Source organism: Vicugna pacos, chromosome 5, assembly GCF_048564905.1.
Source record: "Vicugna pacos chromosome 5, VicPac4, whole genome shotgun sequence".
NCBI classification, from domain to species: Eukaryota; Metazoa; Chordata; class Mammalia; order Artiodactyla; family Camelidae; genus Vicugna; species Vicugna pacos.
The window spans coordinates 90,039,694-90,055,551 of record NC_132991.1 but is presented as its reverse complement, the minus strand read 5'-3'; the positions used below and the strand labels follow the sequence as shown (position 1 = coordinate 90,055,551).

At 49.7% G+C, this 15,858-nt stretch overlaps 1 protein-coding gene across 2 annotated transcripts; it reads right to left on the bottom strand.

The window, feature by feature from the left end:
* Nucleotides 1–4,387: 4,387 nt before the first annotated feature.
* On the bottom strand, nt 4,388–8,745 carry LOC102538358 (intestinal-type alkaline phosphatase-like). 2 transcript variants are annotated; one of them, XM_072962136.1, is made up of 11 exons: nt 8,719–8,745; nt 7,045–7,156; nt 6,817–6,932; nt 6,461–6,635; nt 6,210–6,382; nt 5,826–5,960; nt 5,666–5,738; nt 5,392–5,526; nt 5,111–5,302; nt 4,790–4,906; nt 4,388–4,689 (listed from the first exon to the last, which is right to left on the bottom strand). In XM_072962136.1, the coding sequence occupies exons 1-11, from the start codon at nt 8,743–8,745 to the stop codon at nt 4,388–4,390; spliced, it is 1,557 nt and encodes a 518-aa protein (XP_072818237.1). The 2 variants fall into 2 exon arrangements, with proteins under 2 accessions (XP_072818237.1, XP_072818236.1); XM_072962135.1 differs by lacking the exon at nt 8,719–8,745 and adding an exon at nt 7,258–7,327 and having other exon boundaries at nt 7,045–7,161.
* Between the last annotated feature and the right edge of the window lie 7,113 nt (nt 8,746–15,858).

The following is a 15,858-nucleotide window of genomic DNA, read 5'->3' as shown; positions in this document are numbered from 1 at the left end:
CTGTGGCGCCCCCCCAGGGCCCAGTCTGAACACTGCAGGGAGCAAGGCACCCATAGTCCCAGGGAGCTGTTTGGCCTAAGAGTGCTGTCTGGGGCCCCAGCATCTGGATCTCAGGGAGCTGGTTTCAAGATCAGCAGGCCTTCCAGAGTGCCTACTGTGTGCTGGGCTCTCCCATGCTTTATCTCATTTGCAGCCTTGCCACAAACCAGGGCAATCTGCCCGCTTTCTATTTAACATCTAGCTCCAAGCTGGCACCTTCCTCCTGATGGAATAAAATTTATGTATTGAGGCAGGACAAGAAAATTTAAGCCTAATGTACTCCCTGCCCCTGTGGGGCCCTCCCTAATGGGCAGTGTGCACCTGCGTTATACATAAAGCAGAGCTTCTCAAAGGTGGGAATGCCTGCTCCGCCTTAGAAATCAATGTTTTCTTCTTCTTCTGACAGGAGCAATATAACTCCTTAGAATATTAGATTTCTTTCCACTTCCTTTAAGGGGTCATGGTGACCTGTTGCTCACTTTGTATGTGCTTATCTGGCCTGTGTATCTTTGCTGAACTTTGTCTAAAATGCCAGTGTGTCATTTTAATGTATGATCTTTTATCTCAAAAATGTGTATGAACAGTCCTTGGTATTTTCTGAAAGACTGCCCCAGGTTATAAATCCTTAGGTAGCCATGAATAAAATTCTCTATTCTTCCTTAGATCACTATTGATTAATTTTCATCCATGACCACGTGGACCAGGCAATAGGCCCCTTGGTTCTCAAGTGTCCTGGGGAAGGGAATGTTGGCACTGCTGACAAGGGACCAACTCAGCGCCTCCCCCCCAATTGCTCACTTCCAGTGCACTCAGTGAGACCTTGTAGAGTTTGGTGTGTCGAGATAAGTAGATTTATATGATCCAGTTTTAAACAAACAAATCCTGCCCAAAAGTCAGGTGGCTTACAGAATATTCCCACATAGAAACGGCAAATGTTACCTGTACCTCACACCAGGGGAACCAGCCCAGAAGTGACAGCTCTGACACCTCCTCCCTCCATACACATACTCACCCATGGTATAGACCTGATGAGAAGTTAGCCCCAAATGTAGAAAATTAAACAGCACCAAATGTTTGAAGCACCCTCACCTCCATGGTCATCGGTGGAGCTTGCTCTGGGCACCTTGAGGTATTAGTCGAGAACAGCATGAAACCCTCCTGATTGGCAAGGCCTTTACAGACTGAGCTTTCAGAACATGAAGACAAACACCCGCACATTTCCGCAGTGATGGTTAGTTATGTGCTGTTGCACCCGGTTCTTTTTGATATTTCCCTACGTAATGATAAATATTTGGAAGGCTCCTTTAAAGTTTCTTGCATAACAGCATAAGACAAAAAAAAAAAAATCCAACACCAGGCACGCTTATTCTTTCTGCTGTGTAAAAAAATGCCGGAATCAATGAACACAAACTGTTCTGTCAAAAAAAAAAAAAAAAAGGAAATAATCAGTTGACAAACCAAAAGCTATATCTTTGTCAGGAAATACTGTTGCAAGATGTAGAGAAAATGCTCCTCTTGATTGAAAAATAAAAAAAGTTTTAGACCAGATTACCTCATGTGGGAAGTTTGCTATACAGTTGGCTAAAAGTACAGGTGTTTCTACATATCTCAGCTTAATGTATTTGTGCGATTCTGGTCCAATAATGAAATAGTGTGTGCCACTAAAAGAAAGATATAGCAGGTAAGATACATTCCAACAATTAATACCTTGTTTGAATGAAAGCAACATCATGTGGGGAAAAGGGTGTCTAAGTGCACCCATTGATGGAACGGTTACTCAGAAAGGACTGTTTTTTAAAGGATTCTGGATGAGGAAAGTGTGCAGAGGCAGCAAAACCTGCAAATGTCACTCACTGGCCCACCCATGGTCAAACCAATGCAGGAAAGAACTGGAAACCCGGAGAGCACGTGCAATGCTGTAGGAGCCTTTAGTGGTGTTAACTTTCTAAAACCAAGATTGTCCCAGTAGAGGAGAAACTTTATGACAGATACAGGCAATAGGTAATAAGATTGGGGTGACCATGTAACCTTTCCAGATTGACCACAGAATGACTCATCTTTGCAGTAAAGTATTGAAGAGTCATGAGTCCTCCCGCCCTCCTGCTTCCCAACTTCCCTTCCTTCTTAAAGATCAATGAGCTGATATTTCTTGAGGTGACAAGAGCTCTCAGCTTAGGCACCCAGTAAAATGCACTGGAAAAAAAACCACTTTCTGTACATCTGCCTCCTCCAGGTAAAGATGTTAAAACTGATGCTTGATGATGTGTCCATGAAGGATACATGATTTTGTGGCCAATAATGTATTTCACTGATAAAATCTTTCATGCCTACACTTAAAAAAACATGGAAACAGAAACTGCTTTTTAAAATTTAGGCATAGTTTACATACCACCAAATTCACCCTTGTAAACTGTACATTTCTGTGAGTTTTAGAATGTTCAACATTGTGCAAGGAAACCCACTAATTCCAGAAATTCTGTTTTTAAAATCTGCCTCTTTAAAATGTAGAGTTCCCTTGAGTTTTGGACCCGTTCATGAAACATGAACAAGCAGCACCTTCCTTTGGTTTGTGAGGCCGACTAACTCACCACAGGGAAGACAGAAACACACTAGGTGCGTTTTAACAAAAGCCTTTGCGTAATTGGTGGATGGAGTTACTAAATGAGTAGGATGATTTAGTAAGTCCAGCAGGTGATGCCCTTCTTCCATTCAGCCCCATGGTTTTGGGACAGCCACTGAAACCCAGAGGTGGAATAAACTGCCCTGTGAGCCTGGCCTTCAAATTGATGTCGTACAGTGTTCAATCAAACTTTTAGGAAATAAGGAAGCATACGCAATTATATTAACATTTCTAGTGAAAGAAAAATCTCTTTTCCCACCTTTGTACATGTGCAAAGAATTTTGCCATTTTATAAAATTTATTGGGAAACATGGCTCACTTCACCTTTATATAATTCTTTTTTTTTTTTAAATGTTCCCTTTGGGTGGGTTAGATCTTCACTAAGTGTAGTTACATTAGAGTGGATGCTCCAGCATGTCTTCAGACAGAGGTCAGAAATGTCTGGAGTCAGCACTTCCTCTCTGGTTTTCCAGCTCCACCCTGCCCATCCTCCTAGCACATCAAAAACAGATAGAACAGACTCTTCTCCCCTCAGTAGCCAGCAGGATGTGCTCAGAGTCAGGTCCTGTTAGGTCTCTGCTCAAAGCCTTCCCAGCACACACCACACTCTGGATAAGGTTCAACCTCCTCCCCCATCTGCCCCCTGCCCTCCTCATCCCTCAGGGGCTTTCACCTGCTCCACCTGCCCCAGTCCCCCCAGCTGGGATCCAGCTGCTGACCTCCAGCTGCATTTGCTGACGCTGCCTCAGGGCCCTTGCACTGCTGTTCCTTCTGCATTGCTCAGGCTCTCACTTCCTTGGGTCTCAGCTCAGGGGTCTGCTCCTCAGGCAGCCCCTCCCTAACCTCCTGCTCCGAATTATCTCCCACCTTTCCCACAGACACACACTGCGCCCCCACTCACTAAGAATTTTTTTTCTATAACATATCACTACTGGCATCGCACTGTATAACAGTTTATTTGATGACTCTTTCTTCCTCCCAGGAGGGCAGAGAATCTGCCCTGACCCACAGCTCCATGGCTGCTCCTTGGACCTCCCAGCCTGGAATGGGCATTGCAGGGGCCACCATCACAGTAGCTGAGTGACTTGAGACAACCTCATTTCCTTTCTGTGTCGCTGTCCTCTGTCTGTAATGGTACCACTGGGTTTCCACGACGTGCAGCAGAGGACTTTGTGTCATAGGCCCCCTGGGCATTCTGACCTGAGCAGCCTCCTTAGCCAGCAAGGTGCCTACTGTGTTGATCCAGGATGACAGGAAGCCACGCCTCTCCAGATGCCTGCAAGTCCTTGGGTCTCCAAGAAGGGCATGAATGTTGTCTGGCCGGGTTGTGGACAAGCCTGAGACAGGGTTATGCGGGTCAGGGAGAGAGTGGGAAGTCCCAGCCCCTTCCCTTCCTGGAGTGCGGGTCATCTCAGCACAAAATCCCTGGCGGCCCTTGAGGTTGAGGGAGTGGGGGAGTGGGGAGGAGGACCGTTGCTGTCACAGGAAGGTCACAGCCTCAGCCTTGCAGAGTGGTCCAGGTCCACAGAGGGTCCAAGAGTTGAGCCTTCTTTACTGCCTGGAGGTGAAGTTCTAGCAGAGGGGCCCAGGTGGGTCTCTGGGGTTGGCGGTTCGGATGGGACTCAGGGGTGGGGACTCTGAGGTGGCAGTTCCAGTGGGGCGTGGGGACGGATCGCGGCGGGGAGCAGAAGACCTCACAGCAACCACTGGGTCCAGGTGGGTGGGACGTCAGTGCAGGGAAGGCGCCAGCAGCAGCAGCAGCAGCGCCCCGCCCAGCAGCGCCAGGGAGGGAGGGCAGACGGCCGGCCCCGGGTGCGCGGCGGCGGTGGGGCCGGCGGGGGTCGGCAGGCTGCAGTCGGTGTAGGGCTCGATGCAGGCGGCGAAGGCCATGACGTGCGCCACGAAGCTCTGCTCCTGCACGCCGTGCACCAGGTGCGCCTGCGGGCCGCGCGCGAACACCGCCACGTCCTCGCCGCCGTGGGTCTCGCTCAATAGCGGCACGGCCGCCTGCTGCCGGTACGTGGGGTCCCCTGGGCGGAGGGTGCGGGGTCAGGACCGGCGGGGAGGCGGTCTCCACTCCCACAACTTTCAGGCGCCGTTCTCCCGAGACAACCCACCCGCCTCACTCACCGCTCTGGCTGTCATTGACGTCGGGCCGTGTGCCTCCGCTGACCTGGTACCCAGGGCCATTGCCATAAAGGATGGACGTGTAGGACTTGCCATCAGAGGCCTTGCTGGGGGCCAGTCCTGCAGGGAGGAGGGGACGCCGTGATCTCACTAACCACAGCGTGTGGAGCTCCTGCTGTGCACTGAGCTCATTCACTGGCTTAGTTCTCACCAGACCCCTGCAGGGCAGTTGCTATTACTCCACTTGACAGATGAGAAAAGGGGCTCCGAGCAATTTCTGCTGATAACTTAGGGAACGGCACCAGCCAATATCTCTGGGCTTACCGAAAATGGAGGTCCCACGCAGTGTGTAGCCACCAAAAGAGAAGACGTGAGAGTGGTCAGCAGTAACAAGGATCAGTGTGTCCTTTTCGCTTGTGAGCTGGTTGGCCTTGTCGATGGCAGTGTCAAACATGACGGCCTCCGTCAGCGCCATATAAGCTATGCCATCATGGTGACCGTGGTCAATGCGACCTCCTGCAGGAAGGACATGGGGAAGGTGGGTGATGCGAAACCCACCCTGACTGCCCCTTCCCTCCTCTGCTCAGTAAGGGGCTGCCACTCACCTTCTACAAAGAGGTAGAAGCCAAGGGGGTTCCTGCTCAGTAGGCGCAGGGCTGCCTCCGTCATCTCTGCCAGGGATGGGTCCTTGGTGAGGTCTCGCTGGGCTTCATATTTCATGTCTGCAGGCTCAAAGAGGCCTGTGGGAAAGGGAATTCATTGGTGACCACATAGCTGAGGAGTGGGGAAGGTCAGTGGCACAAATGTCTGCGCACATGCTTGGCCGACTGAGGACCCTGAAGGCCTGTGGAGGACAGTGAGGGTGAATGGGGTCATTACCCATAAGATGTGTTACACTGGGGTCATTGGACGCCTGCATGAGTGCCGAGCGGTTCCACACATACTGAGCACCCTGGGAGGGGCAGAATCAGGTCTCAGCCCATATTTCTGCACCCTCAACCCTGCCCGCTGCACCCCTGCACCCGTGAGCCCCCATCACCTGCTGCTTGGCCTGCCACTCCTGCACCAGGTTTCGCTTATCCTTCCGGACTCCATTCTGATTGGCATCCTGTGGGTACTCAGGGTCTGGGGTCCCCTCAGGAAACATGTATTTTCGGCCTCCACCCAGGATCACCTGGGCACAGAGATTAGGGCAGGTGGGCTTGAGGCCTGGCTAACCCCTTGCTCCCTCCTCAGACAGCCCTTAGCCCCCACCACCAGGTCTATGGGGATGGCCTGTCTCCACCTGTACCTCCTAGAGTCACCTCCACCCCAACCTCACAGAGACCCTGGCAGGCCCCAGGGCGGTGGGTTGCCTGGCACTGTGGTGGGTGTGGGTCCCTCCCCCTCTGCCCAGCCCCGCCCCTTGCCCGCCCTGTCGCACGTCAATGTCCATGTTGTTGATGAGCTGCGTGGCGATGTCCTGGCAGCCCTGCGTCTTCGCATCAGCAGACAGGTCGGCATCTGAGTACCAGTTGCGGTTCACTGTGTGTGCGTAGGTGCCGGCTGGAGAGGCATGCTGCACCCTTGTGGTGGTCACGATTCCCACGGACTTCCCTGTGGGTGGCAGAGGTCATGATGGGCCCCTGGGGTCTGTGAGCCTACCCCTGCCCGCAAAGCTGGCCTGAAGCCCACCTGCTTTCTTGGCCCGGTTCATCACAGAGGTGACCTCATTGCCTTGTGTTGTGTTGCACTGGTTGTAGCGGGCGGCTGCACTTACACCAATGGTCCTGTAGTTGGCCTTGACCCCACACAGGTAGGCGGTGGCCGTACCTGCACTGTCTGGCACCTGTCTGTCCACGTTGTAAGTCTGGGGGCAGAGTCTGGTAAGTCACCCAGATCCTGACTTACCCAGGCCCTGGGGCCCATTCCCACTGCCCCTGGGCCCTAACTCAGGCCCCAGCCCTCCTGGGGCCCTCCCTCCTGCCAGGCTCCCTAACCCCACACCCACCCCTCTAGGGGAGAGCTCCCTGAGGTCGCCAGGCCCTTACCTTGGATAGAGCCAGGTATGGGAATTGGTCCATGGCCAGGGGTGTCTCGGGTCCTGGCTTGCCACTCATCTGCCCCTTCAGGATCCGAGTGGCTGTCACTGTAGGCACTCCCATCCCTAAATGTGCACATGTCAGGCCTGCGTCCCCAGATCTGGCCAGTGTGTGCTGGCAGCCTTGGGTTCCAGGTTTGTGGGGAGGACAAGGGATGGACAAGCCTAGCACACTCACCATCCCCCAAGAAGATAATGAGATTCTTGGCGGCTGTCTGGATGGGTTGCAGCTTCTTAGCGGTGTCCAGGGCTTGGGCTGCCTGGCGGTTCCAGAAGGCTGGGGTCTCCTCCTCAGCTGGTCAGGTGGAGATTGGAGGCTGGGTCAGGCTTGGGACAGCTCCTTGTGTGTGTGGGTTGGGGTGGGGGTGGGGACTTTGAGGTGTCTCATTACCTGGAATGACGCCAAGGGAGAGCTGAAGCCCCAGGCCCAGCAGCAGCAGCAGCACCCAGGCCCCCTGCATGCCTGTGCAATTGGGAGGCAACAAGGTTGGGACCCTGGGGAGGCCAGATCTTGAGCAAGGCTGGGACACAGGGTATCAGCTACGGTACAACCTGTCTGGGTTTAAAGGAGAGGAGGACTTTAACCCTGCTGTAAAAGGCTCCATGTCCCTCCCAGTGCCCGAGGTGACCACACCCCTCCTTTGCCTCTGACCTGTGATATTAAGCCATATTGCCAGAAGGGAAGTGGCAGGATGTTACTGAGGGAGCAGAGGGCCTGAAAAAGGTCCATCCCTCACAGGATGGTCCCCAGCTGTCTCCTCAGCAGAGGGGAAGGATTAGAGGGCAGCTGTCCTTTGCCTGAGGGGCATTTGCAAGGGCCTGACAGGGGCCACTCCCAACCCTTTGCTCACTAAGTCCTGTATTAGAACCAGGACTCCTTCATTCACCTCACCTGTTCAGTATTTTCTGAAAGTCAGCCTTGGTCTGGTTTGAGTCTAGGTGTTGAGGAAGGTGAGGTTCTAAGCACCCAGCCTGGGCCAAGGGCCCGGGTTTGGCTTCCTGATGCCAGGAGGCCCAGAGACACACAGGGTGGCCTGGCTGCCCTGCCACCCACTCAGCATCTCACCAGGTTTGGCCTGGGCAGGTGAGTTGGTCACTGGGCTAGAAGGCACCCCCCAGGAACCTAGGCCCAGAGTTCTCCTGCTGTGGGAAAAAGGTGGGACTGGTGGTGAAAATAGAGTGGGGACATTGTCTGTGTCTCAGGTTACTGACGGCTGGCTGGGCAGGCATTGGCGTGTATCTGTGTGTGTGTGTGTGTGTTTCTGTGTGTGTTTATGCCTATATGGGGCAGGCAAGTTTGGTCCTAGTCCACTGTTCAGGAAGTTGACCTTGCTTCCTTGGATGGTATGAGTCTGTTCCTTCCGCAGGCCACCCACACTCACAGTAATAGCTTCTGATAAGGAGCTAAGAGGTTCCAGGGGGCCCAGGTTGGTTTCAAAAGCATTTCTCCAATCCAGCAGTCCCACTTCTGGGTATATATAAAAAAGAATTGAAAGCGGGACCTATGAGAGGTATTTGCACACCCATGTTTGTAGCAGCTTGTTCACTATAGTCAAAGGTACAGGCAACACAAGTGTCCAGAAACAGATGAATGGAGGAACACAATGTGATATAGCTCTACAATAGGTTATTATCTGTCCTTAAAAAGGAAGGAAATTCTGGCACATGCTACAACATAGATGAACTTTTGTTTTATTTAAGTATAGTCAGTTTACAATGTTGTGTCAGTTTCTGGTATACAGCATGCTGTCTCAGTCGTACGTATACATACACATATTCCTTTCCATATTCATTTTCATTATAGGTTACTACAAGGTATGGAATGTAGTTCCCTTGCTATACAGTAGAAAACTTTTTGTGGGATGAAACTTGAGGACATGATTCTCAGGGCAATAAGCCCATCACAAAATAATAAATACTTTTCCTTAAAAAAGTAGAAGTGTAATTACCATATGATGCAGCAGACTCACTCTTGGGTATATATCTGGGAAAAAACTCTAATTTGAAAAAATATATGTACCCAATGTTCATGGCACCACTAATTACAATAGCCAAGAATTGGAAGCAACCTAAATGTCCATCAACAGATGAATAAAGAGGAACTGGTATATGTATATACAATGGAATACTACTCAGCTATAAAAAGAATGAAATCATGCCATTTGCAGCAACATGGATGGATCTAAAGATTATTATACTAGGTGAAGTAAGACAGACAAAGATAAATATTATATGACATCACTTATATGTGGAATCAAAAAATGATACAAATGAGCTTATTTACAAAACAGAATAGATTCACAGACATAGAATACAAACTATGGTTACCAAAGGGAAAGGTGGAGATGGATAATTTAGTAGTTTTGGATAAACAGATACATACCACTATATATAAAATAGATAAACAAGAAGGACCTACTGTAAAGAACAGGGAACTTTATTCAATATCTTGTAATAACCTATAATGGAAGAGAATCTGAAAATGAATACATACATGTATATGTATTCTTTTCCAGTTATATATATTTTAGTTTTATATATATATATGTATCTATATCTGAATCACTTTGCTGTACACCTCAAACACAACCTTGTAAATCAACTACCTTTCAATTGAAAAAATGAGAGAGATAAATACTGTGTGATTCTACTTACACTGGGTATCTCAAGTAGTCAAGCGCATAGAAATAGAAAGTTGGATGGTGGCTGCCAGGAGCTGGGAGGAGGGGACTGGGGACTCCTTGTTTAATGGATGCAGAGTTTCAGTTTTGTATGGTGACAAATTTCTGGAGATTGTGGCTCTACATGTGAATATACTTAACACCACTGAACTGCACACCTAAAAATGGTTACGATGGTAAATTTCATGTTGTGGTTTTTTTTAAGCGCAATTAAGACTTAAAACACCTTCCTCCCAGCCTTGCCCACCGAAGTGAACCATGGTCGCCCCCTTGCACCCAGGCCTCCTTACACCTGAGCCAACCTGCGCTGGTCACCAGCATCTCCCTGCCCAGCCCCACCCTCAGCCTCCCTACCCTCAGGCAGCACTTCCTGGGTCCTCCTCCCTCTGCCTGCTGTTCACCAGCTCACCTTGCTGACCCTGCTTATCCTCTAGCTCTCAGAAGAAATATCAGCGTGGGGGCATCTTTCCTGGCCTTTGTGAGTTGTCCCCATCACTCCTTTATCTCTTTAATCTTGTTGTGGAAGGAAAGATCTTGGGCTAAAAGGTCAGGGGAGACTAACTCCTGGGTAGGCCCTTAATTAATTAATTGGTGTCTTTTACCAGGCCATAGGTTAAAGGTTGGTTGCTCCGAGATTAGTCTTCATTCCAGTGAATTTTCAGTTCCCTTTCTTCATTAGAATTTTGAACATAACTGTAGATTCACATGCAGTTGGGAGAAATAACACAGAGATGGCTTGCATGCTCTGTCCAATCTTCCCCAGTGGTATAACGCACAGATGTTCACCCTTCTATTCACACTCCCCTTTTACATGTGCTCCTGTGTATGCGTGTGTAGGTTCTATACTATCTTATCACACATGTGGTTTCCTGTAAACACCACACAGTCAAGATACTGAACAGCTCTAACCCCACGGGCCCCTTTACTACCACGCAGACCTCTGTCCTTAACTCCTGTCCTGTGTTTCTAAAATTTTGTCATTTCAAGTAAGTTACATAAATGGAATCATACAGTCTTTTGGGATTCACCATTTTCACTCAGCCTAATTCCCTGAAGACTTACCCCACATGGAGCAGCAGTTGGCTCCTCTGTGCCTCTGAGCAGTGTCTGGGATAAGTGGACCCCCTGCCTGTTTAACCCTCCACCTGTGCAAGGACATCTGGGCTGGTTCAGGCTTGGCTATTACAAAGGAAGACTCTATACCAACAGGTCTCTTTGTAAAAATTTCATTTCATTTCATTTCTCTGAGATACATGCCAGGAAGTATAACTGCGGGGTCACATGTTGTGTGTGGAGTTTTGTTTGTTTGTTTATTTGTTTGTTCTAAGTAACCCAGGCCCTTGTGCTGGCTAAGCATGTGCTCTGTCACTGAGCTGTACCCTCCCACCAGCCCTCAAAATAAGGAACTGCCAAAAAATTTTGCAGAGGGGCCGCACCACTTTGCATTCTCACAAGCAACCGAGGAGGGATCCAGCTTCTGCGCATTCACAGCACCATTCGCTGTTGTCACTGTTTTTAATTTTAGCCATTCTGATAGGTGTGCGCTGTAAAGTGTCTTTTAATGCTCTTCTTATGACGACATTAAGTGATCATCAGCTATGATGGGTCTTGGTTTCTTGGGAATTTTGTCCTGTGCCTGAGCAGGACTGGAGACCAAATACAAACCACAGGTCACTCACAGTAAACAAAGCATGTTTGTTCACGTTCCCACCAGGACACCCTGCCTGCCCACTCTGGACCTGAGTCACCTGAGCGTGGTGACATGCTGTTATACTCCTTCCCCCGGGGCCCAAGGATGATAAGGCAGCACAGCTTTCTGCTCTGGAGTAAGAGATAACACCTCCATCCCTGCACTCCTGGGTAGCTGATACCCTGGGCCAGGGGATGCCTAGCTTCATGGAGCCTGTTCTCTGGGGGACAGTTGTCCTGGTCTGTCTGTTCTCTGAAAAGGATCGGCTTGTCCATGGGGCCCCATCTAGACCCCCAGCACCCTCCACCATTGCCCCCATTTACCACCCTAAGCTGTCTGGGCTGTGTCTCAGCCCCCAGCACGGTGCCCACCGTAGGCATTGCCAGAGGCTGGGCAATGCTGAGTCCATGTGGCACCAGCTGCCGGCAGTCCATGGGGGAATGACTTCTGCCTGCCTCCTGCCCTCTCATTCTCACGATGTGCCCCTGGGAAATGCAGTGACAGTCCCGCCACTCAGGGAGAGCAGGGCAGCAGCCAGGAACAGAAAGGCATTGATCATCAGGAGACCACACCCCCCAACACTATGGGGCAACGGAGGCATCACTTTCTAGGGGCCAGTGCTCCCTGGGCCCTCGTCCACACCTCTCATTTGACCTTCCCACCAGCCCTCTAGAAATGGCATGATTGTCCCCACTGGTACTGAGATTTGGAAAAATATATGAGTTTTATTTTGCCATCTTTTCCTTGGGGGCCACATCTGGTAGACCTCATGGGATCAAGGAGGTGCCAAGCCTCCTGAAGTCACCTGGGGGACTGGCAATCACGTAGGAGGGCACTGGGTGGGCACTGGGGCTGCAGGATGTCATCTCAGCCTGGCCCAGACAGAGTGGCAGTGTCTGGCATCCCAGGAGTTCTGATAATGCATCTTCCCTTCTGACCAGGCCTGCCCATGCAGTTCTGGGGCCAGTTCTCCTCCCCACGTGTCTGAATGAGGTTCCATCAGGAAAGTTGGTCACAGGTTGGCCACGTTGCTCACAGAGCAGTTATTTGCATCTTGACCTGAGTGCTTAGTGGCCCAGGAAGGAGCACGTGGCTGAGAGAGGCAAGGGCAGGGCCTCGGGTTCACAGGGGTTCACTGAGGAGGTCACTGCCTCTCAGAGTTCTTAGAGGTCACAGTGGAGGTGAAGGAGCTGGCAGCGAGGGAGGGAGAAGCCCCTTGCCTTTCTCTTACCACTATGGCTTGTGTGAGAGTTAGAAGCAGGCTCTGCACTTCCCGAGGGACAGATGGGACTGATCAGAGAACAGACCTGGGAAGGGTCGCCCTGGGGGGGGTTTTGGGGGGAACCAGACACAGAATGAATCTCAGGGGCATCCAAGGAGCCACAGAGGGGAAGTGCCTGCAGAGATGTGTTCTGGACTCAGCAGAGCTGGAGGGCATATCGGGGTCACCTTGGAACCCCAGAGCGCACATTGTCCCCTACACTGGACATCTACTAAACTGATCATAAGGGTCACACCAGCTTGGCATTTGGGGTCAGAGAGCGGTTGCCAAGCTCAAAGGTCCCAGAAGGCAACTGTTGGTTGAAGGAAGTGATTATACCGGCCTTGGAAACAGGCCCAGGAGGAGGGCTGAGGCCTCCAAGGCTCTCACTGAGCTGGCTGAGAGAGGCCTGCCTCACAGAGGGTCTCAGAGAGAAAAGTGAAAAAGCTGGTGTCTACTTTCCTTAAAGAAGACAATTTCATTAATTAAAGTCTCTTGAGCTGGGGGCATGTGTAAATCATCCTGGAGGCCCAGAGGAGCCACAGCACACCCAACCAGTGTGGGGCTTCCTGTCTAGAAGGGTGAGGGGTGGGTAAACCCAGTCATGCTCCTGGACACTGTGCCGGGGGGGAAGAATCGAGGGCCCCTGGGCTGGGCAATAGGAAGAGTGTAGACCCTATGGGCCGGGCCCAGGAGCCTCCCCTGACCAGAGTGTGCGGCCCCCTTGGGAGAGGAGCAGGAGGCAAAGCTGGGAAAGGGGTCCCGAGGGATCTGGGCGGGAGAGAAGTGTGGATGCAGTTCCCACTGACGAGGCCGCACGACTGGCGCTGAGCTGTGCTTCAGGGGCTAGAAGAGGGCGTAAGGAGAGGAAGGGATCCTTGACTGAGCAGGCAGGGCAGCGTCCACGATGCTGCTGGAAGGGCTGGTGTTGGAGGAGCTCAGGCAGAGGCAGGTCCAGAGTCACTGGCAGAGAAAGGGGGTAGAGGCACTTTGGGACATGGTGTGGCCCTTTCTGCACTTCAGCCCTCTCCTTGGTCCCTGCCCTCCCTGCTGGCTCCCCACCTACAGTGCCTCCCCAGACAGCCCCTCCCAGAGCCCTCTTCTGCAGCTGTCATTTCTCTGCCAGCCCCTCTCTGAACTGCCTCTGCCTCAGCTGCCTTCCTCCTCCTACTGGACAGCGTTTTCACACAGGGTGACATTGGAAAGGTGTTCCTGTGATGCAGAATAAAGCTCATGGTGGTATTACAGACCCCGCCTGGCAAAGGCCAACAAGCCCAACCCTGGGAGCCTTGGAGAGAAAGGAGGAGGAGGAGCTGCACTCCCTGCAGACACAAGCATTCTCCAGGGACACTGGGACATGCCTGTCCACTGATGGAGCCTTCCACTCTGGATAAATGCCCTACAGAATCCGTGCCACATGGGCCCCAGGAGGTATGTGCCAACACATTTAGGGCAGCATCATTCAAGTAGCAAAAAGTTGGAAATAGCCCAGATGTTCTGAGCAGGAAAGAGGATACAAGTTGTGACTCTGTCATGTATGGAACCCTAGACAGCAACGGAAATGTTTCATGGAACAGATTAACTGATTCTCACAAACGGTGTTGAGTGAAAGATGCAAACTACAGAAGAAGGCACACAGTGCAGCACAGCTCCATTCGGCCAAGTCCTATGCCCTCGACCTTAGACCAAGTCTCTGTCTCACACGGAGCCCCAGAACTTCCTTTTTGTCCCCCACCTCACCATTTTATCCACTCCCATGTAAAAGGCTTTGGGGTCCCCAGTGAGGGGTTGAGTTAAGGGACCCAGGCCTTTTGTCAATCTTGAACTTCAGAAATTGGCCTAACTGTTGCCCTAAGCGACTGCTGGTCAGGTATCTCAGGTGCAATTTTTTTTCTTCCAGCCTTCTACATTTTTCTAAACTGGGGTAAATAGGCTGGACTTGTTTGGGAGATGAATGTTTATATAAAATTGATGTCTTTGAATGAGCTTTATGTAACATGGCTACTTCTCCTTTGTCTGATTGTATTGTGAGGATGGACATTGTGTCTCCCTGAAAAGTAGCAAATTAAACTATAGTGTGGGCAAATCAATCTTTTGATATCATTTAGGTGGTAGCCCGGTTTGGGAGGAATTAAAAACAACTGTCTTTGCCTTGCAAATCTCTGCAAATCAGAAATGTACACACAGCCCACAGTGACCTGAGACTAAGCCCAGTTAACTCTATCAGGTAGATCTTGAAACCAAGGGGGAATAAGGGGGGAAAGAGGCCTCTTAAAACTCATTACTACTGGAAAGGTCCCTCATTTAAAACCTAATTCACAGCCTCATTAAGGATTTATCAAGGATGAATACAAATCTTAAAAGTCTTTTCCACAGATAGTAAAAAGCCTTAATCATCTGAGCAGATACACTTCACTTATTTCAAGTGTAACTTATAAACTTATAAGTTTTATATTGTAATACTGATTTATGACTAATGTTTAAAATGAAGCTATGCCATCTCTCGTATGTCTGTTTATATGTCATTTGCATGTTATAGATACGTCTCTACCTCCTGATGGCATTATCAAAATTAATTTGTAAAAGAGCTCTATTTGAGGGAGGGTATAGCTTAAGTAGTAGAGCGCATGCTTAGCGTGTCCAAGACACTGGGTTGATTCCCCTGTACCTCCTCTAAAAATAAATAAACAAATCTAATTACCCCTCCCTAAAAAAAAAGAGCTCTATTTAATTGACTTAAAAGTAAGCGCTTCTAAATAAATATATTTCTAAATGTAATAGAAACTAACCCAAATGAATTTTGAGTTTATGTGATCTGGGAAATATTCAGTATTAAATTAATATTCAGTATTTAAGTTAGTTTAAGTTTATTGGTTTTAAAGAGGAACAGAATCTGCCACCCTAAATGTGTCTCTTTGGCATATTAATTGTTTTAAGCTGGTTATTTTCTGAGAAAACAGCAAACTTGGGAAGGGTTCTGAAAACCAAGTAGGAGTTACCTTTTGTAAGAAACATTCACATTTGTAAAGGAATTCTCCATTTTTAAGTTTCTCCCTTTCTGTATTTGGAAGAAGAGGAGGACCACTCCTTCTGTTTATTTGTTTGTTTTAACACCTTTATTGTGGTACGATTCCTGTATAGTAAAGTTCACACATTTCAGATGTAAAATTTGATGAATCTTGATAGATGTATACACCAGTGAGACCACAATCAAGACAGTTAACATTTCCATCACTCCCCAGGAGGTGCAATTTTGAATTCCCAACTTATTCCTTCCCACCCCCTTGAACCCCTGGTAACCGTAAGTTTGCTCTCTATGTCTGTGAGTCTGTTTCTGTTTTGTAGACAAGTTCATTTGTA